At 46.4% G+C, this 25720-nt stretch overlaps 2 protein-coding genes across 2 annotated transcripts in view; one reads left to right on the forward strand and one right to left on the reverse strand.

Moving 5' to 3' along the window:
- Positions 1-25720, reverse strand: part of LOC147646239 (serine/threonine-protein kinase PAK 3-like) — a 578286-nt gene that overhangs the window by 59907 nt on the left and 492659 nt on the right. The gene's annotated exons all lie outside the window — the stretch shown is intronic.
- Positions 72-3768, forward strand: LOC147646242 (uncharacterized). Its single transcript, XM_086873734.1, has 2 exons — positions 72-178; positions 1698-3768. The coding sequence occupies exon 2, from the start codon at positions 1729-1731 to the stop codon at positions 2536-2538; it is 810 nt and encodes a 269-aa protein (XP_086729860.1). The 5' UTR covers positions 72-178; positions 1698-1728; the 3' UTR covers positions 2539-3768.

The following is a 25720-nucleotide window of genomic DNA, read 5'->3' on the forward strand; positions in this document are numbered from 1 at the left end:
GCGCGCGCTGATTGGGCAGAGCGGGGACAAGCCCGGCCCCGCTGGCGCCCCCAGGGCGGCCGTGGGGCAGGAGAGCCGCCATTGCCGGAGCGTCTGTGCGGGCCCGGCAGCGGCGGCAGCAGCGGCCGGAGCCCGGTGAGGCGGCGGCGGAGCTCGGAGGCGGCCCCGGCCATCGCAGGTGGGAGCCGCGCTCGGTTCTGCGGGGGCTCGGGGCTCGCTGCGGGCCCGGGAGGGGGCGGCAGGGGGCTGTGGCGGGTGGCTTGTGCCGTGGCCGGCCCGTGTTGGCCCTGGGCTGAGGGCGCTGCGGGAGCGGCTGCCCGCGGTCTCCTTGCCGCTGGGGCCTCGGCAGGAGGCGGTGGCGGAGCAGCGCTGGCTCGTCCCGCTTCGTGTCGGGAGGCCGGAGGTGGCTGCGCTGTGCCCGGGACGCTGCGCTGGGGCCGCCTCCGAGCTCCGCCGCCGCCTCACCGGGCTCCGGCCGCTGCTGCCGCCGCTGCCGGGCCCGCACAGACGCTCCGGCAATGGCGGCTCTCCTGCCCCACGGCCGCCCTGGGGGCGCCAGCGGGGCCGGGCTTGTCCCCGCTCTGCCCAATCAGCGCGCGCCAGAGCCACGAGTGACGGCAGAAGCAGCCAATGGCAGCCAGCCACGGGCTCTGCACACGGCACGGCCTCGCCTGCCTTGGGCTGATCTCGGCCATTTCTCGGCCCCCTGGGCTGAGGAGCGGCCCCGGCGCTGGGCCCGGCCCGGGCAGGAGGCCAAGGAAGCGCCGCTGCGCTGAAGCGCCGGGAGCTCGGGGTGCCCGGGAGCTGAGGGAGCTGGGGGTGAGTCCGGGATGGAGCAGGGGATGCCGGAGCGAGGCCAAAACTCTGTGACTCTCCTTCCTGTCCCGGGCGGGGAGCAGAACAGTCAAGGAAAGGCTCGGGGGTCGGGATGAGGGTGGGGACAGTTCAATCCTTGGTCACGGGCACAGCACACCTGACTTGGGGAAATTAAATTGAATTTATTATCCAACTTTTCAGAGAAAGAAAATTAGAAGTAATTCCTACGGAAATCCATCTTTCCCCCCAGCTGTCCCTCCTTCCCGGGCTTAACTTTGTGCCCCTCTCCGTCCCCCTCCCCGCCCAGAGGCACAGGGATGGGGGTCACAGTCAGGTCATGTCACTGCCTCCCCCTGAGGGCCAGGAATCCTTGTCCTGCTGCAGCCTGGGGTCCCTCGCAGGGGCCAGAGTCCCTCAGGACCAGGCTGCTCCAGCGGGGATGGCCAGGGGGATCCCCGAGTCCGGCCAGGAGCCACTTGCATGGCTGTGCAGGGGCTTCTGCCGGGCTCGGGGCCTCTCCCAGGCACCCCCTGCTCCGGCCCGGCCTCACTGCCCCCCTCACCCCCCATGCAGCGAGTGCCCGGGCAGGGAGATGCACGATTTTCCCGGGGCTGAATCTTGGTGTTTCTGAGCTTTATTGGGCTAAATGTTGGTACTTTGGTTTCTTGTGAGGGCTGAACAGTTCTATTTTGGAGGGGATTTTGACTAAATCTTGTTTGATTAGTTTTTGATCTGTTTTGATGTTTGGAGGGTGTTTGGGCTGAATCTTAGTGTTCTGGAGATTCTTCCAGATACAAGATGCCCAGTGATTTTCTGAGATGAACTTGGACAAGGAGGAACCCCCAGCCCAAGGTGCTCTCCTGTTGTTTTTTTCTCCCCAGCCAGGATTTTACATTCCCAAACCGTGTCCAGATGGAGGAGGAGGAGGAAAAGCCCTGGAGATGCCGCACAAGGAGGGGCTGCAAACCCAGTCCAGGGAGTTGTGAGGAGGAAGGATCCCCCCAGTGCCAGGAACACGGCCAGAGATCCAGCCAGAGCTCAGAGCAGGGGGAGAAGCCCCACAAGTGCTTGGAATGTGGGAAGGGCTTCAGGTACAGCTCTGACCTGCTCCAGCACCAGATGACCCACACTGGGGAAAAGCCCTATGAGTGTGGGAAATGTGGGAAGAGCTTCACCAGCACATCTTACCTGATGAGACACCAAGTGATCCACACGGGGGAACGGCCCTACACCTGCTTGGAATGTGGGAAGAGCTTTGGGTGGAGCGCCGCCCTGAGAAAACACCAGATCATCCACACTGGGGAGAGGCCCTACGAGTGTCCCCAGTGTGGGAAGAGGTTTCAGACCAGCTCCCATCTCCTCGTACATGAGCGGATTCACACAGACGAGAGGCCCTTCCGCTGCCCCGACTGCGGGAAGGGCTTCAACCGCAACGGCAACCTCGCCATCCACCGGCGCATCCACACTGGGGAGAGGCCCTACGAGTGTCCCCAGTGTGGGAAGAGGTTTCAGACCAGCTCCCATCTCCTCGTACATGAGCGGATTCACACAGAGGAGAGGCCCTTCCGCTGCCCTGACTGCGGGAAGGGCTTCAAGCACAACTCCAACCTCACCATCCACCGGCGCATCCACACTGGGGAGAGGCCCTACGAGTGTCCCCAGTGTGGGAAGAGCTTCTCCGGGAGCTCTGACTTGACCAAACACCAACGGAGGCACCAGTAAGGAAGGCCCTGGGAGTGTCCCAAGTGCGGGAAGAGCTTCGTGCGCTGCTCCAGCTCCATCCCCCATGGGAGGATGGGCGTTGGATGATCCCCAGTGACCCCCGTTGGGCAGAGCCCTGGTGATCCGTGGTCCTGGTGATGCGTGTTGGGAAGACACCTGGCTGGGAGGCTCCACACTTTCCTGGCTCCCTGTGGGCACCTGGATAAAAGCAAGGGAATTAAAATCCAAGGGGATACAGAATGACAATGGGAATTGTTGACTTTCAATCCTTGAGAACCTTTTGCCTCAGGAGCCGTGTGGGCAGAGAAAAGGGGGTGACACTGGGCTTGGGGGGCCCGAGGGGAGCACCCACGCTCTTGGGGGGGGGAGGACACCACCCCTAGGACCCCCCCTCACCTTCCTGCGCAGGCAGAAGCCGAGCCCCAGTGCCAGGAAGACGAAGCCCAACACGGAAACTCCAATCCCCGTCAGCATCTTGCTGTGGGCAGCGTTTGACGGCATCCCTGGGAGGTCTGCAGAGGTCAGGACCCCCAAACCTTCTCACAGACACATCAGTCCCATCCATGCACCCTCCCAGTCTCTCCCAGCCCACCCAGGACCCTCTGAAACCTCTTTCAGAGTCACTAATTTTAAAAAATTAGGTATTTTAGAAAAAGTGGAGATCTTAGCTAGAGATAGGCCTTGCTGGAGCTAGTTAGAGTTAATGATGAAGTGAGAAGCAAGATTTGAGATAATGAATCTCAGGTAAAAAATTACTTGTCATTGTACGTTTAGATGTGCTGATAAGGGAAAAGAGAAACTGATAAACGGGTTCAGGAAGATCACAGACCTTACATCTGGAAACCCATTTCAAAGTCACAAGGGAGGAAATTGGAGTTGTACCAAATGTCATTTGTAATGTCAACCATTGTAAAGGTAGAAAGGTGAGAGTGGGGAAGAGCGGTTTTCCTTCATCTCTTGATGAACCCTCCACACCAAAACGACCTGTTCTTCAAATCAGGGAGCCAACCACGCAGGTGTAATGACTTTTTAAACTCATTACTGTGCATTTTAATCCAAAGTGGGGAATGGGGGGTGTTAGCATTATGAATATGTATTCATATTTAGGATATTTAAGACTTTTGTAAATAAGTAGACACTGGAATCTTTTGTCAACTTGCAGTGCATATTAAGGGGTGACTCCCGCACTCGCCCAGTGCTGTGATTAAACATCCACTTTGTAACTTTAAACTGTTGGAGAGGTTTTTGTCCATTAACAGATCGATATTGATACTGGATCAATATCGCTATTTTGGTAAATCACTGCCAGTCTCTTCCCAGCCTCCCCAGGACCCAGCAGAGCCCCTCCTGTTCCTCTCAGGATCCCCCAGCCCCCTCCCAATTTCCCCCCACTGCCCCAGGACCCCCAAACCCTCTCCCAGTCCCTTCCCAGCACAACCAACCTCATCCCAATCCCTGCTTTCCAATGCCCAATCTCCTTCCAGCTCCTCCAGGCTCACTCAAATCCCTCCCAGTGACACCCAGCACCCCCAAACTCCCTCCCAGTGTCCACCAGGACCCCCAGAAACCCATCCCACCCTCCCCAACATTCTTCAAACCCCTTCCCAGGCATCCTAAGCACCTCAATCCCTTCCCCAGTTTAAACCAGTCTATCTCAAACTCCCTCCCAGTTCCTCCCAGCGTACTCCAATCCCCCTCTGCCCCCCCCCAGTGCCTCCCCCGCTGCCCCCGGCGCTGTGGGGGCCGGGCCGTGCCCCAGTGCCGGCTCAGGGGGTGCTCCAGGCTGCCGTGCTGCACCTGGCAGCTGGAGCTGAGCCCGCATTGCCGGGGGAGTTTCCAGCAGCACCAGGAGCTGCTGGCTCCAGTCCCCGCTGGGGAGCACGGCAGTGGCCAGCACGTGGCCCGAGAGCTGCTGCTGGCCCTGGGAGCAGCTCAGCTGGATGTGGGCAGGGGAGAAATCCATCAGGGAGCAGAGCAGGCGGCCGGGGCCGGGCTGGGAGCTGGAGGGCACCAGCGAGATGGACACGCTGGGGACACTGGGAGAGAGTGGAGAGGAGTGGCGTGGAAATGGGAGGGACTGGGAATGGACAGGGAGGGAGTGGGGTGGCACTGAAAGAGATGAGAGTGGATACTGGGACACTGGATGAGGGCGTGGAGGTCTGGGAGTGAAGTGAGAATGTGCTAGGAATAGACTGGGTATGGCTAAAAAGGAGTGGGCGGGACTGTGTTGGCACTGGGAGGGACTGTGGTGGCACTGGGAGGGACTGTGGTGGCACTGGGCGGGACTGTGGTGGCACTGGGAGGGACTGTGGTGGCACTGGGCGGGACTGTGGTGGCACTGGGCGGGACTGGAGATGAAGCGCGCGGCACTGGGTTGTCGAGTCCAGCGCGGGGCTCTCGGCTCTGTGGATCTGCCCGGCAACTGATGAGTCATCAGAGAGACGCGCTCTGATTGGCTGAGGGGCAGCAGATCCACGGAGAGGCGAGATGGACAGGCGGGGTCACTGGGAGAGGCTGGGATGGACTGGGAGAGGCTGGGATGGACTGGGAGAGGCTGGGATGGACTGGGAGAGCCACGGGAGCCATTGGGAGGGACAAGGGGCCCCGGGGATGGGCACACGGAAGGCTGAGGGCTCTGGGGTGATTCCCAGGGAGGTTTGGAGGGACAAGGCCGGGCCCCTCTCTGTGCCCCGCGAGCAGCGGCCCGGACAGAAAAGTTCAGGAGCGGGAGGAGGCGTTTCTCAAGATTGATTTTAATCCTCATTCTCCTGGTCTGATTTGCTCAGTCCTAAGTTCAGTTCATTTCCCCGTGTCGGGCTGTTGTGGCCCTGATGGTGATCCCTGAGTGACCTCTCCCTGCCCTTGTCCCGACCCACGAGGATTTGGATTTGTTTCAGTTCAGTGGAATTCGTGGTGATTTGGGGGGAGCTGGAGCAAAGCAGCTGGAAAGCACAGTGGGCGTGTGTCCTGGGTTGATTATGATGTTAAATTGTATCCCCATTCGTCCACCTAACCCAGACACAGGTTCTGTATTCTTAAAATTCCATCTGAGAGTAAAAGTGAGTGGAAAAGAAGCACCAAGTCTGTTATCAGACTGCACTTGCTCCCCCCGCATCGGGAGTTTTGACTACAGCACAGACAGACAACAAGACACAGATCGCCTTGGCTTTCCAGCTAGCCGGAGCAGAGAGGTCTTCCTGGACTGTTTTCTTTCCCTTTTCCTGAAACGAATCGAAGCTGCTCTGGACTGGGGACTCGGGGGAGCACCGGGAGCACCCCTGGACTACCGGGAGCCCAGCCTGGGCAGCGGCATTTTCCAGCGCCAGAGGGACTGATAACAGAGCCAACACCCCCAGGAAAGAGACCCTCTGAAGTTCCTCATCTCTGCTGAAGGGCGAGAGGTTCTGTAATTTGATATCGTTCATTTTTGTGCTGGGTAGTGCTGTGCCTGGGAAATAAACAGGTTTTTTCCACTTCTTTCAGAGAAATCTCTTCCCGAACTGGATGGGGGGTGGGAGAAAGGGGCCACGTGGGTTTGCTTCCCGGGGGGAACCCACTGGAGGTTTTCTCCCAAATTTACCCTAAACCAGGACAATCACCCAAATTACACAAACACATCACAAAATTTCAGAAACATCCCTCCAAATTCTAGAAAAATGACAAAAAATGGCAGAAAATACCCACAAAATTTCCTAAATCTTCTCAAAACCCTACCAAATTCCAGAAGCATCCCACATAATCTCCAAATATTTCTGCACAATCTAAGAAAAACCCCTCAAAACACTTCAAGACTCCTCAAAATCCCACAAAATTCCAGAAAAACCTCACAAAATTCCAGTAAAAAATCCACAAAATTCCCTAAATCTTCTCATAAGCCCAACAAATTCCAGAAATATCCCTCAAAATCTCCCCAAATTTCCACACAATCAAAGTAAAATCCCACACAATTCTTCAAGGCTCCTCAAAATCCCACAAAATTCCAGAAAATTACCACAACATTCCAAAACAATCCCACCAAATTCCAGAAACATCTCACAAACTTACAAAAAAAACCCCCCACAAAGTCCCCAAAATCTTCTCATAAGCCCACCAAATTCCAGAAACATCCCACATAATCTTTACAAATTTCCAAAAAACCTAAGAAAAATCCCTCAAAACTCTTCAAGTCTCCTCAATATCCCACAAAATTCCACAGAAACCACACAACATTCAAAAAAAATCCCAAAAAATTACAGAAACATCCCACAAAATCCTTCAAGTCTCCTCAAAATCCCCCAAATTCCAAAAAAAAATCACAAAATTCTAGAAATATCCCTCAATATTCCAGAAAAATCATAAAAAAGGGCAGAAAACTCCCACAAAAGTTCCCAAAATCTTCTGAAAACCCCACAAAATTCCAGAAATATCCCACAAAATCACTACAAATTTCCGCACAATCTAAGAAAAATGCCCCACAAAATCCTTCTTGTCTCCTCAGAATCCCACAAAATTCAAGAAAATTACCACAACTTTCCAAAAAAATCCCACAAAATTCCCCAAATCTTCTCAAAACCCTACCAAATTTCAAAAACATCCTTCATAATCTTTACAAATTTCCACAAAACCTAAGAAAAATCCCACAAAATTCTTCAAGGCTCCTCAATATGCCACAAAATTCTACAGAAACCACATAACATTCAAAAAAATTCCTAAAAATTCTAGAAACATCCCACAAAATCCTTCAAGTCTCCTCAAAATCCCACAAAATTCCAGACAATTCCATAACATTCCAAAGAAATCCCACCAAATTCCAGAAACATCCCACAAAAATCCAGAAAAAAATCCACAAAATTCCCCAGATCTTCTCATAAGCCCAACAAATTCCAGAAATATCCCATAAAATCTCCACAAATTTCCATGCAATCTAAGAAAAATCCCACACAATTCATCAAGGCTGCTTAAAATCACACAAAATTTTAGAAAATTACCACATTCCAAAAAAATCCCACAAAATTCCCTAAAACTTCAGAAAACCCTACCAAATTCTTGAAATATCCCCACAATATCTCCACTAATTTCCTCACAATCTAAGAAAAATGTAGTCAAAATTCTTCAAGTCTCTCCAAAATCACCGAAATTACAAAAAATCATCACAAAATTTCAGAAACATCCCGCCACATTCCAGAAAAATCCCAAAAAATGCCAGAAAACACCCACAAAATTCCCAAAATCTTCTCAAAACCCTACCAAATTCCTGAAATATCCCACATAATCTTCACAAATTTCCACAAAGCCTGAGAAAAATCCCACACAATTCTTCAGGGCTCCTCAATATCCTACAAAATTCCACAAAAACCCCACAACATTCCAAAAAATCCTAAGAATTCTAGAAACAACCCACAAAATCTCTCAGGCCTTTTCAAAATCCCACAGAATTCCTGACAATTCCACAACATTCCAAAAAAAATCCCACCAAATTCCAGGAACACCTCACAAAATTCCAGAAAAAAACCCCCTCAAAATTCCAAAAATCTTCTCATAAGCCCAACAAATTCCGGAAATATCCCAAAAAATTTCCACAAATTTCCACACAATCTAAGAAAAATCCCACACAATTCTTCAAGGCTTTTCAAAATCCCACAAAATTCCAGAAAATTACCACAACATTCCAAAAAAATCCCACAAAATTCCCTAAAACTTCAGAAAACCCAACCAAATTCCAGAAACACCCCACAAAATCTCCACTAATTTCCACAAAATCTAAGAAAAATGTACTCAAAATCCTTCAAGTCTCCATAAAATCCTACAAAGATCCACAAAACCCCAAAACAATCCAAAAAAAATCCTAAAAATTCTAGAAACATCCCACAAAATTCTAGAAAAAAAGCAAGAAATTCCTTAAATCTTCTCACAGGCTCACCAAATTCCAGATATATCCCACAAAATTCTCCACAAATTTCCACACAATCTAAGAAAAATGCTTAAAAACTTTTCATGAGTCTTCGAAATCTTTCAAAATTCAAAAAAAATCTCACAAAATTCAAGAAACTTCCACAAAAATCTCTTCAATATCCCACAAAATTTAAAAAAAATCCCACAACACTGAAGAAAAAAATACCACAAAATTCACTAAATCTTCTCAAAACTTTACCGAATTCCAAAAACATCCCACAAAATCTCCACAATTTCCACAAAATTCTACAAAAATCCCTCAAAATTTGAGAAAATTCCACAAAATTTAAGAGAAGTTCCACATTTGAAAAAAATACCACAAAATTACCTAAATTTTCTCCCTTCACAAAATTTCAGAAACATCTCACAAAATCTGCACAAATTTCCAGAAAATATTAGAAATATCCCTCAAAATTCATCAAGTTTACTCGATATACCACAAAATTACAGAAAATCCTACAAAATTGCAGCAAAATCCCAAAAAATTCTTAAGTCTTCCCATAACCCTACCAAATTTTTGAAACAGCCCACAAAATCTCCACAAAGTTCCACAAAATCTAAGAAAAATCCCACAAAATTGTTCAAGTCTTCTCAAAATCCCACAAAATTCTACAAAAATTCCACAAAAATGCCACAAAATTCTTCAAAATGTCACCAAATTCCAGAAACATAAAAAAGATCTCTTCCAATTTCCACAACATTCCAAAATATTCCCTCAAACTTCCAGAAACATCCACACAGATCTCCTCCACTTTCCACAAAATTCCAGAAATATCCCTCAAAATTCTTCAAGTCTCCTCATTATCCCACAACATTCCAGAAAAATCCCACAAAATTAAAAAAAAATCCCCCAAAATTGCATATAAATCCCACAAAATTGCAGAAAAAAAAAAAAGTCCTTAAATCTTCTCAAAACCGAATCAAATTTTTGAAACATCCCACAAAATCTTTACAAATTTCCACAAAATCTAAGAAAAAGCCCACAAAATTCTTCAAGTATTCCCAAATTCCTTCAAAATTTCACAAAAACCTCAATAATTCCAGAATCATCCCACAAAATCTCCTCATAATTCCAGAATAACTCCAAAAAAATCCCACAACATTAAAAAAAAAATCCCACAGAATTCCATCAATCTTCTCAAAATCCCACCGAATTCCAGAAACATCCCACAAAATCTCCACAAATTCCCACAAAATCTAAGAAAGATGCCTGAAAATTCTTCAAGTCTCCTCAATATCCCTCAAAATTCCATAAAACCCCCACAAAATTCCAGAAGCATCACACAAAATTTAAGGAACAATCCCACAAGATTCCAGAAAAATCCCCAAAAACTTCTTCAAGTCTTCTCAAAATCCCACAAAATTTCACAACATTCAAAAAAAATCCCACAAAATTCCAAAAAAATCCCACAAAAATATTTAAATTTTATCAAAATCCCACAAAAGCTCAGAAAAATCCCATGAAATTCCAGGAAAATCCCACAAAAAATCCCTGAAACGTCTCAAAACCCTACCAAATTCCAGAAACATCCCAAAAAATCTGCTCCAATTTCCACAAAGCCTAAGAAAAATCCCTCAAAATTCCTCAAGTCTCCTCAAAATCCCACAAAATTCCACAAAAAACCCACAACATTCCATAAAAATCCCAATAATTCTATAAACCTCCCACAAAATCCTTCAAGTCTCCTTAAAATCCCACAAAATGGCAGAAAACACCCACAAAATTTCCTAAAACTTCTCAAAACCCTACACATTTCCAGAAACATCCCAAAATATCTCCACAAATTTCTACAAAATTCCAGAAAAATCCCAGAAAATTGCAGAAAAATAAAAAAACCCCCTCAATCTTATCAAAACCCTACGATTTTCCAGAAACAACTGAAAATGTCTCCATAAATTTCTACAAAATTCCAGAAAAATCCCATAAAATTGCAGAAAAATAAAAAAACCTCTCAATCTTATCAAAACCCTACCAATTTCCAGAAACATCCCACAGAATCTCCTCCTATTTACACAGAATTCCAGAAAAAAATCACGAAATTCTTGAAAAGAATTCCACAAAATTCCAGAAAAATCCCACCAAATTCCAGAAAAATCTCACAAAATTCCCTAAATCTGCACAAAACCCTACCAAATTCCAGAAACATCCACAAAATCTCCACAGTGTTCCACAAAATTCCAGAAAAATACCAAAAAACTCTTCAAGTCTTCTCAGAATCCCACAAAATTCTAGAAAAATTCTCAAAATTCCAGAAAATTTCCAACAAAATTCCCTAAATCTCCTCAATATCTTACAAAATTTTACAAAATATCCCACAAAATTCCACAAATTTCTCACAAAATTCCAGTAAAATCTGATGAAATTGTTAGCGTTCAGGAGCACAGACAATCACGAATGATTATATGCAGGTGCTTTATTAAGAGATCTGGGTGTCAGGGGTACACATACCCAAATCTGACCCGACTTGGTTTTGAGTTGAACATGTTTTATACTCTATCGTTATATAACTTACATATTAATTATTAAACTTACATCGTTCTATTGTATACATTGATGTTACCCAAGCATGGATTTCTCATGATCCCCCTCAGACCCCTAACATTGTTCCTCATCTTCTTTAAACAATAATAATATCTAATCACATCTAACAATTGTATCATTTATTATATACTGCTAACACAGGTGCAGTTTCACCTGATCTTTAGCAAGCACAAGGCCTAACATTTCCCAGGGCCTACTTTTCCCAGGGCTTTCCAAACCTAACTTTATTTCTAAGTCCCTGAATTTTCTAAGATTTTAAGACCTTTTACTATTATTCCCCCCTTTGAAAGCATTTTCACTTCACTAGAAGTGCAAATGTTTTCACTTGTTACAGTCCTTTGTTTCTGAGTTTATACTTGATGTTCTTTGAATCCTTGATTGATGTAAGCGTTGTCCTGGATGTTGTCACGAACTGGAGAACCAGAAGATGGTGGGTGAGGATCTCACATCAGTGCCTTTATTATTTTCTGGTTCCAGGACATTTTCTTCCGTATTTCTCCCTTGAAGATGCTGTAAATTAACCAAATTGCTAAGAATACAGTTAGTAAGATGATCACACTCTCAATGATAGATTTAATCCATGAACTCACATTCCACCCTAACCCTTTGAAGATTTTGCCTAACCAACTTGTAGACAAATCCTTTTGCTCTTCCTGTGCTCCGTGCTCTATTTGTTGCAATTGATTGATGTCATATTCTACATGTGCAGTCACATTTGGGGTGTGGATGCAGCAATGATCAATCCATCCCTTTAAAAAACTCACACACTCCATGCTCTTTCAGGAGTAGTAAATTGTAATTGTATGTTTAGTTCTTTAAATCTTTCTCTGGTCACTCTTGCTAATTTATCTACCGGACCTGTAAGTTTGTACAACATTTCTCTCTTCTGATAGTTTGCTATAGGACCAAGCAAAGACTCTAGGGCCCACCCAAATTTCACTCTACTAGAGGCTTCTTGCCAAGTGTCATCCTGATTCTGTTCCTATCCTAATCTTCCCTAGCTATGCCTGTGTCTAGTCACTGAGTTGTTTTTTAAGCAGATTTCACATTTTGACATTACTGATTTTGCCATTGTTAGCATCCGTACCGAGATTAATTTTTGTTTCATCAATTTCACCAATGCCTCTGCACCCCAATGACATTTGTTATGTTTCATTTGTAGAACTTTATTGGAGGACTGCCAGCAACTCACCACTCTTCACACAAGTAAACGTGAACAGCGTTTATTTCTATCTTTAGCACACCTTTTATAGGGTTCTACAGGGCCTGCGGGCAGAGCAAGTTACTATTGCCTAACACACACAGTTTACATTTTTTCCCCTACACACAAGGATATTGTTTTGCTTTACTCTCTCTTCTGCAGAAAGGTTTCAAGGACTTTAGCCTTTAATATCACGAGTTATTTCAAAGACTGGTTTGTGCAGACAGGCCTTTACTAATATATAAAATATAGCAACAATTTTCCCTTTCACTTTTTGCACAAACCAGGCTTTGGATGTGACTCATTCTATACTCTTATGAAGCCAAGATAACACACAACTTAGACTTTCATCCCCATTAACATTATAAGTAAAGTCCGTCCCCCCTCCAGCACAAGAGACCTCAACCATCCGGTGATGCCCCAGCTGGAGAACCAACTTCCAATGGGGTCACTATCTTCCTTCAGGGCATGTAACCCATCCTGTAGCTGCTGCAGTTGCCCATGGATGGAAACTGAATGATCAGTAAGATTCAGACAGCACATGCCTTCAAACTCCTTACAACCATGTCCTTGTGCTAAGAGCAAAAAGTCAATTGCAGCTTGATTTTGTAATACTGCATGATGTACACTACTCACATCGGCTGAAAGCTCACTTAACATTGTGGATGTTAGATTCAATTCTTTCTTAGTCTAACAAGCGAGCCTTTTTAGAGTTGCTAAGCTTTAATTCATTCAGGCTTCACTTTGACTGTTTGATGTTTTTTATTTTATCAACTACATTCAGCAATTGGTGTAAGCTTGGATGGAAACAAAGTAAGTTTCCCAAAATAACAGGGTCTTCTATGTGGATTAGCAGGAATCTAATTCCATGCTCTATCTCCACAAATTAGGAATATGGAACTAAGTAATCGCTTTGGTAATTGTCCTGTGAGATTGCACCACTAATAAAGGCTTTACTCTGTGTAGTAACGAGATCAGCTATAGGGTTAACTGACTGCAGCCCAGTGCTGCATTACTTTGTTAGAATGGCTTCTGTTGGGGGTTCAAACATTATCCATCCACCTGAGGTATTGGTGGAACTTAACAAATCTAATTCTTCTGAGGGCTGCATGGTAACATTGAGAACTTTGGTAATTTTTGCTTGCCAATAGGCTTCAAGTTGTCTTAATGTGAAGCCAACAGTGCAATTGCACTCTTGCAACATTGCCAATTGATTCAGTCGAGTCTCATTACTAATTAAACCTTTAAATGCTGCTTGAGGATCCCATTCAGGGGCTCCTATGAGACAGGTGTGAAAAGGATCTCCGGGTGTGGCTAGGCTCAAACACATTGACCTTTGGCCAGTTCAATGTGCCAGAGTGACCCATATGTTCTGTCACTTTTGGATGTTAGTTAGCAGACAGTTGGTCAGGACTATACACAACACAATTACCATAAGCAGTTTGTTCCATGTAAATGACACCATACGAGCAAACTCACAGCTAAAACTAACGTTAAATGAACTTTCAAAGATGCTTACACTACCTCTTGAAGGGGGAAATGCTTATACTTTATACTAATTTATACTAATATAACAATTGCTATACAGGCTAAACTCTTTATCTTAAACTATTATCTAACTACTTTTAACACACATGCTCTGGTATATATGTAGTCTAAGCGTGAAAGCAATTTGCTGAAAGGGTAAACACACAACTACAATTTGCTTTATATACAGTTAGATGGAGTCTCTACACTTTTCTTAGATCTTCTACAGAATTTCCTTCACAAACAGACTATGATTTAACACGATTCAGTCTTGGAACGTTCACTGCTCCCGTGATGTCAGCTGGCAGCTGATCGGTGACTGAGGGCTTCGATGTTCAGGTTGTTCTTCACATCCTTCTTAATCTTAAAACAAAAGATAACTGAAAAATTGGTAGAGACACAACATAAAAATAACAACATAAAATTTCTGTTGGTAAACTGTCTGTGTAGTGTTCAGACACAACTGTGTCCTGACAGCTCCACTTCTGATCCATGTCTGGAGTACCAAGGCTGTGTGGTGACTTCTCTGTTCACTGGATCTCGTGTGTTCAGAGGCAGACAGTCTGGTCAGATGGACAGGTGACCTTCTTGAACCTGCCAACAAAACACAGATACTTCTTCCTTTGAAGTTAATGAATTACACTAATCAAATGCTTTTAGGGCATCAATTTCCCCCATTTTTTTTTTTTTTTAAATAAAAACGAGATGTACTTCTGTTATACACATCAACATTAACACAAAACCATATACAATGAATAAGAACCTATAGAAGTTAAAAATCAATTAAATCATAAACATTATTAATAAGATATGTAATATAAAACTACTATTAATTACTAAAACACTGCACCAGCGTCCCATAGTTAGCAAACAAACAGAAACAAAAAATCATGAGGAAGGATTGGATAACCACCTCCAGAAATGATTCTCCAAGCCCACTTCAAAATTGATCCAGCTTTCATATTAATAGGGTCAAATTGCTGAGTCAAAAAGTGACTCAAATACTGATTTGGTACAGAAAACATCTGGATCTGCTGGCAAACATTCTGTCCAGGTAAAGTTAAGGCTTGGCCAGGGCCTGGCTTTAAACTGGAAAGATGCCTCTTAACTCATTTCTAAAACAAGGTTCTCAATAGTAGCAGCTAGGAGATGCTCACAGCACAGCAAACTGTTAAAATGCATTTGTACAAAGCAAATGATCAAAAGCCTCAGGTACCAGACCAATTAAACCATGCAGCAGTTGGTTTAATCTGAAGCCTCTCCCATGGCAGCTGATCCTCAGCAATGGTACATCTTCTCAAAATTCTGGAAACACTGAAAAATAAGAAAGCTATAAGAAACAAAAACTGCAGAGATTGCAACAACCAATAGAACTCCCGATGAAGTCAAAGGTGTCACAGACTGCATTCACTTCTATCCACAAGCAGGTGTTCATCAGCGTTCTGTCACAGCTTTTTCAGTTGTGGCTGTCTTCATCTCTCTAGGAAAATAACTATACTTTGCAGTTTAGACAAGTGTCTCCAATAAAACATAAACAATTTAAATTAAACAATATTTAAACCTAACAATAATGATTTATGACAAAAGGAAGTAACAAACTTAACCTTAAAAGAATATATTTTATGATATAAAGTTATAAAACTTAACTTAAAAACATTCAAGCCTAAATATAATAAAACTTGACTATTCTTAATTCTATTAACACTTATACTATATTAAATAAAAACATAACTTAATCTTATTCTGTTACTACAAAGAGGCAACTAAAGGTTTGATATATACCTTTTAAACACAATATAATAGTAACATGGATTCACTATAAAGATTATAAAAACATAACAAATCCATCACAATTCTATGTCATCTAGCTTTGAGAATAACTCACAATAACTGCAAATGGTACTAAAAATACTTATTCATAATAGGAATTTGCCTTGCTTAAATTGGTTAGGATTTTAAAGTGCAGTATTTCCAGAGAAAAACCACAACAACACAGGATTTGGCAAGTTGCCATTCAGCTTTTGTAGCACTTTTCAGAAACATTAAGTCTAATTCTTAAACTAAAATCTAAAATCCAAATTGGTATATATGCAGTTATATGTGTTTTATATAACAAAAGGACTCACATTGAAATTACCTTATTAAAATTGTGGAAAAAACAAGCAAATGGGTAATATATACTTTAACTTAACTTTGTCTTGTGCAGTAAATTTCTCTTAACTAATTATTTTTTTTTTAAACCACAAATCTCTTTTGTAGATAACATTAATTGGAAGGTTTTCTTAGAAGCTGTAAATCATACCATATTTTAACCTTAGGTTTTAAAACTAATTATTGCAAGGTAACTTCTGTTAATATTCACCTTAAACACCTTTTTTTTTTGAAAAGGGGCCTTTTTAAACTTTCAAAGAAACACAATAATTTCTCCAGTAAAACTCTAAAAAACTGCAACTGCATAAATTCATAATTACTTAAAACACAAAATTAACTCTAAAAGGGTATATAAAAACATTTTTAAAAACCCATGAACCATGACTTTTTAACAAACTGGGTACTATCCCAGTGCTTTTTCTTAGAGAGGGAGAGGGGGGTGGACTGCCCGCCCTGCTGCTGCTCTCTGCTGCTGTTATCTTTCTTCACATTCTCCACATGCTCTTGCAGAAAAAACCCCAAAAAACCTCACAAAGTTAACATTAACACACACAGTTACTTCTCTCAATCTCTCTTGTTCACTGATAGAGGAAAAAAGGGGCACAATTTTTACAAAAGCAAACGATGTTACATGAAAAGTCTCTCATGGCCAGGTGCTAACAATGGTGACCATTGCAGCTTATCAACTTCTAATTACAGTGATGAATTTTGAACTAGATACCATATAGTTTGTGATTTTTTGGCTATTTTGTCTCTTTTTGAAGCTGTCTGAGCCACCTGTTTCTGCTCAGCTGTTTCTGTAATTGTTCAGCATGGCCTTGGAACTTTTTCTGCACTGCTTCTGCCCCAGGGGTGCCCCCGCTCTCTGCGCACACCTCAGTGCTCCCCCATGTCCCCCTGGTTCGGGGGGAAACCAATCTAAATTTGGATTCTTTTCCTCCAGGGTAGCAAAGTTGGAACTTAAATAAGATTGTAGTGTTAAAAGTGACTCCAAAAGTGAAGCAAATAGTTCAGGATATATCACATCCTGCCGTACCTGAACAGATTCTGTTCGTTGTTTCAGCGTTTCCTCTGAAATTTCTTTCTCATTATTTCCTTCTCTCTGACTCTCCCTCCCTCTTTCCATGGGCAGCATAGATAGGAGTGTTTGCCCAGCAGTGGGAGGTAAAGGGATGAGCATACCCGTAAGCAAGAAGTCCAGGGAGCTCCTTGCGCAAATCAAAACCCTTAAGCTGTGGCTTTTCTAAAAAGCAGGTAAATAAATCATGTGCTGCTTGCCTTTCCATCTTACCGTCAGCGCTGTTGCAGCCCTACAAGGTTTGGCAGCACGTTACGGCCAGGACTCTCCTCTGAGGTCGCCTGGGGCGCGGCACCGTTGCTTTTCGCCGTCCTTGCTGCGGAGGACCCGTCCCCTGTCGCCGACTCCCGTGGCCTTCGCTTTTTAATGTCCCAAAGGTCCCAAAGGTCCCAAGGGTCCCATTTGTTCGGGCGCCATTTGATGAGTTTGGCGGGAGACAAGCAGCACTCAATATGAATGATCAGCAAGTCTCCTTTATTGGCAACTCCAAACTCCCTATATAACATCAATAATTAGGCTCCTACATAGTGCAAAAGCAAGCTCATTATTGGATATTTCATTTAAGGACAACTCCACCTAGTTCCACCTTCTTGTGGTCATTCATCTGTGCTGAATCCACATTCTTCTGATCACAGTGTCCTGTTCTCAGTTCACAGTTATCACTAAGGTCTTTCTGACATTGCAACATCTCATACCAACTACACTCCACTGTTGTTTAATTCTTTCTCAGCTAATTGCTGCATGGGAACACGACCTTTGTTAGCTAGCCACTCTTTCACACTGTTGAGCTTCGGGAGCCTCCCGGGAAGCACCAGCCATGAAGATTCCAGTGGGCTCAGCTGCTACCTGCAGGGGTACTGGGTGTGGCCCGTTGTGACTCAGCGGTGCTAAGAGACCCCTGTGACATCAGAGAGCCCCACCACGACTCAGGGTGTGTAAGCGGCGCAGAACCCTGAGGTGCCCAGTCCCGTGAGAGCCACTCTTGCAGAAGGAAGCAGCTCCCGAGATCCATTCGCTCTTCAGGATCTCAGAGATGGAGGAGAACAAGGCAAAACCCAAATGCTCCCAGCCACCCAGCCCCCTGCCCAGCTGGGGGCAAGACCAGGCCCTCAGCAGGCACTTGGTGGGGGCAGTGGGTGGCTCAGCCTGGCCACAGTCAGGCACTGAGGAGAAGGAGGGGCCTTTGGTCATCACGGAAGAGAAGAACCCTGACGTGGATGACGAGCCTTCCCAGTGGGGAGACCTTCGGGCCCAAGAGCCTCGCCTCTACGGAGCAGGGAGTCACCAAGAGTTGCAGCAGGGGAAGGTGGCTGTGAGAGTGCCCTGGGGAGATGTGGCACAGCAACACCTCTACCAGTGGCAACAAAGGGTGACAGTCAAGGAGCTGCCCCAAGGGGAGAAGGAGGTGAGTGACCTAAAGCTGTCCCAGCAAGGGGAAGGAAGTGCGAACAGCCAGGAGAACCAGACACATTCTCCTGCCCCCAGTGAGGAGATGCCATCAGCAGGGGTACAGAGCTCAGGCCCTGCCCCTCACAGCACCTGCTGCTCCCCCAGCCTGCCGGGAGCCCAGAGCCCCAGTGAGCAGCAGGCTGTCGCTGAGGGGAGGTCACTCCTAGCAGAGGAAGGGAGTGAGGAGGGGACCCCAGCTGAGTATGATGAAGACTGGGAACAATACACCCAGAGTGAGTCTTCCCAGGAGTGCCAAGCAGAGCCAGAGCTGTCCCAGGAAGAGGTCAGCAGCTGCCAGGACTGGTACGACTCGGAAGAGTGCAGCGAACTGGGCCATGGAGACTTCCTGGACGGGGACTCCAGCAGCCTAGACGATTCCACCGAGGAAGACAACAGCAGCACACAGGACAGCTATGAATATGTGAGCATCCTCAGCTTTGGGATCACCCCCCTGCCACAGGAGGAGGACAGCTTGGACAAAGTCAGCGTCCTCGAGCTGTGTGAAGCAGAAAGCAGGGCCCAAAGCCTGGCAGCTCTTGCGGCAGACGGGCTGCCAGTGCCTGTCCCTCGGGAGGCCTGGCTTGAGGTCCAGGCACCGGAGTCACTCCGTGCCTCACTTTCCTCCCTGCATGGCCAAGCCTCCATGGCCCAGCAGGGGCCTGAGGCAGGGCCTCAGAGCCTGGGGCCTGCCCTGCACAGCCTCGAGGTCCCCGAGGCCCTCAGGCAGCAGCCGTCTCCCTCCAGCAAACGGCCCGGCTTCCTCAGGCGGGCACGGCGGGCGCTGCGGGCGCTGTTCCGCTGGCCCTGCTGGGCACCACAGCCACAGGAGTAGCGCCGGTGCCAGGCTTACAGATGGCCGCTGGCCCAGGGCCCCAGGGAGCCACACCTTGCCCTGGACATGGCCCTGCAGCCTCAGCTGCCATGGCTACTGTGGACTGTGCCAGGGGCATCTCCCCAACACCCAGAGTCACCGCTGTGGCCAGCCCCAAACAGCAGCCATGGGGCACATTGGTGCCAGGGCGCTCAGCAGTGAATCCCAGAGTCATCAAGGTGGGAAGAGACCCCGACAGTCACCCAGTGCCACTGGCCTCCTGGCAGCACTGCCATCACCGCAAAACCACATCCCCAAGGGCCACAACTCTTCGACACTCCAGAGACAGCCACTCCACCACCTCCCCGGGCAACTTCTTCTAATGCCTCACGCCTCTGTCAGAGAAAAACTGCTTCTGATATTGAGTCTGAACTTCCCCTGGTGGCATCACGGGACATTTCCTCTCATGAAAGGATCCCACGCCAGTCCTTTGGGATTATATCCATGAAGAATGGGCACAGACCAGAGGTGCTGCTCCACTGACGTGACTGCAGAACTCTGACTCGTACCATTCTTCCAAAAAAATCAACGTTGAGTTTAGGAAATAGTAGTAGTTAGGAATAAGAATAGGAATAGGAATAAGAAGATGAATAGGAATAAGAAGATGAAGATAGTCATTAATATAAGAAGAATAGGAATTACAGTAAGCATAACAAGTGAATAAGATTAATTAGAATAAGAAGAATAGGATGAAGAAGAAATAGTAGTAGTAAATAGGAATAAAAATTAGGAATAAGAAGAATAAGAGTAAGACGAAGAAGAAAAAATAGTAGTAGCAATTAAGAAGGGAAAGAAGAAGAAGAAGAAGAAGAAGGGAAAGAAGAAGACGATTTAGATGAAGAAATAGTAAATAGGAAGAAGAAGAAGAAGATCATCAAATTAAAATACACATCTGGGATCCCAGAATGCAGGGAAGGACTTTAAAAAGCACCTACTTCCACCTGATCGTCTTCTGAGCACTCTCTGCCTCTGAGACCTCCTCCCTATTTCTATGTCCCTGGCACCCATTTCTTTCTCAATAAAACCCACGTTCAATAAAATCTGCTTGTTGTCCTCCTATGGTCTCATTTGCACCTTCACTGGGGCAGAGGCACCTCTCCTTCATGGCATCCTAACCCTGGGTGGAACCATGGGCAGGGTCCCTTCCAGTTATGAATCACTTCAGGATTCTGTCAGGACTCCCTTCCCTTCTTCTCTCCACTTCCAGCTGGAGAATGTGCAGCAAAGCAACCTTTGCTGTCTGCTCTGGGAGCCCACCCAGCTGCTGGACCCTGCCCAGCTCCCTTGGGAGGCACAGCAGGAGCAGCACCCTGGCAGCCTCGGGAATTGCCCTCTGGGGTCCATGGCACACACTGCAATGGGCTGGCATTCCAGCTTCCAGCAAGGAAAAGATGTTCCTGCCCTTCAAGGCAAAGTTCTCAAAGGGCAGAGACCCAAGTGGAGCAAGATCTTACAATGACATTCCACTGCCAGCCTCCATAACTTCATCCAGGGCTGCTTTACCTCCTGGATTGGGGAAAAACAAAAATCAGGAGAGGGTCTTTGGCTGGGAACTGCCACAGGAAAAGAGGGACACTGGGAGGGAAAAAGAGCAGACAAAGGAAGGCAGGAGAGAAAGGAGGACACAAATGGCAACCAGCTGAGAAGGTGGCACTCTGAAAACCAAACCGGAACTTACGGAAAAAGAATGGGGCAGAAATGAAGGATTCTGAAACTTTATTTACTATGCTTCTCTGGGCAACCTGTGCCAGGACCTCACCACCCTCACAGGGAAGATTTTCTACATTAAACATGAATTTCCTCTCTTTCACTCTGAGCCACACAAACTCGTTTGTGGTAATTCTCATAAACTGCTCAGCTCTTTGTTCCAGTGCACCCAGCAAGCAACAGGCAGGACAGTTCCACCAGCATAGAAACCCAACTCACAGCTGAGGGACTCAGAAAATCTAAACACCAGCAGAACACCAAAAGGGCACATTTATCATTTTTGCTACAATACACAGCACTGAAAGTGATAGCTAATGACAGCCTCCTAGTCACCCCAATCCTTTCTCCATTTTAAACTTTCTCTGAAATAACCAAAATAACTCTTCAAATTCCTTCATCTTTATCAATCACAGATCTTTTCAGAGCAGACTCAGGAAGAGAGCACATTAGCATGTTGTTATTCAGACATGGCTTGTTGTCCGTCTTCCCCTGCTAAATGACAGCAGTAGATACTGGGAATAACCAGGTATCCTGAGGAATTTTTCCTGCAGCAAGTTATTTTCCTATCATGGTCCATCTGTAATTTTATGACTTATTAAAAGACCAATATAAATACAGTACAGTGCCTTGCAATTACTCCCCCATATATTTATAAACCTCAAAGTCTTCCAGGTCCTAAAAACAGGAAAAACCCTGTGTCACTCTTTCAGGAGATTAACGTAGTTAGGGACTGGACACATCCTCTGTAGGACTAACTAGAGAAACAGCTGAAGCTCCAGCAGATCCTTAATAAACTTTTCAGGAATAAAATTGTGTTATTTCAGTGTGCTGATTTTTTATTCATCTAGTTATTATCTTTTTATTTCTTTTCTCTTTCTGACTTTTCAAAAGCTGATGTTGCACAAAAAAGTGAGCTTTGGAAACCTGAAGCAAGCTGGGCAATTAGGGCTGAACTGCTCCATCTGCTTCACAGAGAATTTTTATTTGACCCCAGGAATGCTGGTTACTCAAGCAGACTAAACAATTTTGATTCATTTCAGCATGTGAGGACTGGGGTGTGCAGCTTCAGGCCAGGCTGGCAGGGTTGAACAGGAATTCCCAAACAGCACTGGAGTCATGGTCCCCTCAGCATACCCTGCTCCACCCAGCCCCAGCCTGCTGGGAGTCAGGCTCAGACGTAAAAGCATGAATTCTGAATATCTCAGGATTGCTGTGTCGCTGCCTGCTCGGCCCTTCACGCCCCGGCTAGCTTGTGCCAAGCGTCAGCGGCAGGAGTGGGGAACCAGGTGAGCACTGTGTGGCTCGACCTGGAACTTCTAGAGCTCCTTTGGGCTCGGGCTCTATAGTATGCAGGGCGACACGAGGTGCAGTAAAGGGAGAGAGAGTGCTCGGAGTCCTCCAATTTCCCAGGAACAAGTTTATTCCAGCAGGTGCAGGGAGAAGGCGATGAGGGACAGGGCTGGGATCTCGAGGAGAAAGTCCGAGCCGAGACCCTGGGCACCTCTGTGCGCCAGGTTTTAAAGCCCGTGGGCGGCTCATACAACAACCAATAATATGGCAGCAGGGGAGGTGTTGTGGGAAGGGGTTACAATACACAAATCCAATGGTAGGGACTTGGGGGAGGGAGGATAGCTATACAACCAATAGGGCATCGAGTAAGGGGTGATGAACAAGGAAGGAACCAGAACAAAAGGTGTGGTGTACATAGACTGATAGGGCTTGGGGGTAGGACCAAAGTGATGGATGGGGAACAATCTGGAAAGAGGGGAGAGGTTTACAATGACAGGCAACTGGGAACAAACCATATCGGGATAGTGGGGAGTAACTGGGGCAAACCAACTCTAAACTCAACGAAGGTGAACAAACATACTTAATGAAGGTAAACTAACAGGCGGCAACATCTCCCCCTTTCTTTTTTAGAAAGAGGAGGTTGCATCGGCAGGAGGTGCAGAGGGTTCAACAAACCAGTCTTGGGGTACGGGAGAAGGAGGAGGTGAAGAGGGAGGAGAAGGAGCGCTAACAAAATTGACTTGAGGGGAGGGGGATACAAGATGTAAAACTGATTGAACTAAACATCTTCTTAAAACTGCAAACGCTATTAAAACGATGAAAACGACGAAAACAATCCATAAAACAGTCTTTAAAATGGACAAGAGCCATCCAGAGACCCCCCATCCCGAAAAAAGACTGGTGATCCAGTCATTAGTCTCTTGGCGTATTTGGTGGATCATGCCCTTCATTTCTGTGATGGTTTTCTTGATGTCTGTACTCTTGGTGGTCAGATTCATGCAGCAAAGTCCCTCAAATTCTTTACAATCATGATTATGAAGGAGCAGTAGGAAATCAATAGCAGCGCGATTTTGTAGCGTTGCTCGCCTGGTTATCTCCTCGTCTTCGAGGAGGTCGCTCAGCGCGGTTGACGTTAAATTGGCTTGCTTGACCACCCAACACTCTAATTGGCCTAATTCTCCGAGGGCTTGTGCCGCAGCCAACCATGGCAGAAATACTGACACAGCAACCCGTTTTGGTTTATTCCAATGAAAAATTTCAGAGTCGCAATCAGGGTCAAGATCTTCGAGACTGCGCTTCTTAATGACCAAATTATTCTTTCGTTCCCAATTTTCAATTTGAGATGTATTGGGCGCAAACAAAGACAACCGGCCTAAAGTGCACGGCCCTCCGAGAAGGCGAGAGGGGATGCCAGCCCACGCTCAGTCCCCACAAACTAAAAATATGCCCTTAGGCAACTTAAGAGGGTAGGAACTGAGGGTTGAGGGCATCTTAACATGGGCGATGTTCTTGCACCAGGAGGCTGCTTGAAACTGTTTGTTGTCCTGCATTAAATTAGAATAAGGAGTAGGATCTGAGGGGTAGTAACGGAAATGGATACAATAGGGTGCGGGGGAGGAGTTTAACAAATCAAATTCTTGGGGCTCAGCGGTTGCCCTTTCCAAGAAGACCAGCCAGTCTCTCCATAGTAGGAGAGGGTTCTGGACAGGCCTCTTAATCTTGTAGGTGAGTGCAGAGCGGGCCACTCGCTGAGCTGGCCTCCCTTTATTAGCTTCGCTGAACAAACTCAACAGGGAATCCAGGTATTCATTAGGCTTTAACGGGATCCCCACCAGGCAAGTGGTCATCGGATTTCCTGCTGCTCCTGTGGATAGGCATAGCTCATCCCGTTGGAGGGACTTTGCCAACATGACCCAAACATTTTGTTTGGGTTGGGGCACGATCCACATGTTGATCTGGGTCACCAGCATCATCAGGAGTGCAGTGGTTGGTGCAACGATCGGGGTGGTCATCTTTCCGATGGCTCTTTCTGAAAACAAAACATACGAAAAACATAACTTTAACTGAAAAGAAAGGTAGGTTGACATAACAAAAAGGGGCTTGGGTTGTTTCCTCCTCCTCCTCGGGATGGGGGATGGCTCATCCGGACACGACGTCATTGACATCCTCGACCCTATCTGGTGGCCTGCTTGGATGTCTGGGGACATAAGGTTTCACCCATCTTTGTGGGATCCACCTTAGTCCCTGGGGCGAGGATATGCAAGTGTACCCCCGCCCCCAGGTCACCAGATCGAAAGGACCCAAGATCTTCTGGGTCTCAGGGTCCCGGACCAGCACTGGAGGGCGCTGCTGCAACTGGTAGTTCTTGTTGGTCTTGAAATGCCGGGCCACTGGAGGGTTAGGGTCCTGTTCGGAACAATTGAGAAAGTTTAGCGTGTAAAGGGCTTTGCACAACCGCTCTTGTGGCGTGCAGCCCTTCACAGTCTCCCTTTGATGAGAAAGGACACGCTTGAGCGACTGATGGGCTCGCTCAACGATCGCTTGGCCGGTGGGGGAGTGTGGGATGCCTCTCTTATGTTCCACTCCCCACTCCTGCAGGAATTCCTCCAGTTTCCTGGAGGTGTATGCTGGGCCATTGTCTGTTTTTATTTCTTTGGGGACCCCCAGTACAGAGAAAGCCTGCATTAGGTGCTTACAGACATGCTCGGCTTTCTCTCCTGTGTGGGCAGAAGCAAAGACAGCACCTGAGAAGGTATCGATGGAAAGGTGTACGAACCGAAACCTGCCAAACTCAGGGACGTGTGTTACGTCCATCTGCCACACTTCGCAGCTCCCCAGACCTCGAGGGTTGACCCCCGATCCCAAGGAGGGCATTGCGGTGGATTGGCAGTGCGGGCATGTGGCCACAATGGCTCTGGCCTGATCTCGCCGCAGGTGGAATTGGCGGACCAGACCAGGAACATTTTGATGGAACATCTGATGGCTCAGCTTAGCTTGTTGGAACAGATCTGGGAGCTGAGCCATGGAAATAGGGGCAGCGAGGGAATCAGCTACCTGGTTTCCCTCGGCTACCGGGCCAGGGAGATCCGTATGTGACCTTACATGCATTACAAAAAATGGTTGCTTTCTGTGGGAAACAGCATGTATTAGCTTAGAAAGCAACTCAAACAATTTCGGGTTTGAGACCTCCTTCAGAGCAGCGTGCTCTGCTCTGGCAACTACCCCTGCAACATAGGCCGAATCAGTGATTAAATTGAAAGGTTCAGGAAACCTCTCAAAGGCTCTGACGACTGCATCCAACTCAGCAACTTGTGGAGACCCTTCCACATATTGAATATCTGCTTCCCACTGCTGAGTTTCGGGATCTCGCCAAGTCACTACAGACTTGTGAGATGCCCCGGATGCGTCTGTGAACACAGTCAAAGCTTTGAGGGG

Source organism: Cyanistes caeruleus, unplaced genomic scaffold (assembly GCF_971803275.1).
Source record: "Cyanistes caeruleus unplaced genomic scaffold, bCyaCae1.hap1.1 HAP1_SCAFFOLD_106, whole genome shotgun sequence".
Lineage (NCBI taxonomy): Eukaryota > Metazoa > Chordata > Aves > Passeriformes > Paridae > Cyanistes > Cyanistes caeruleus.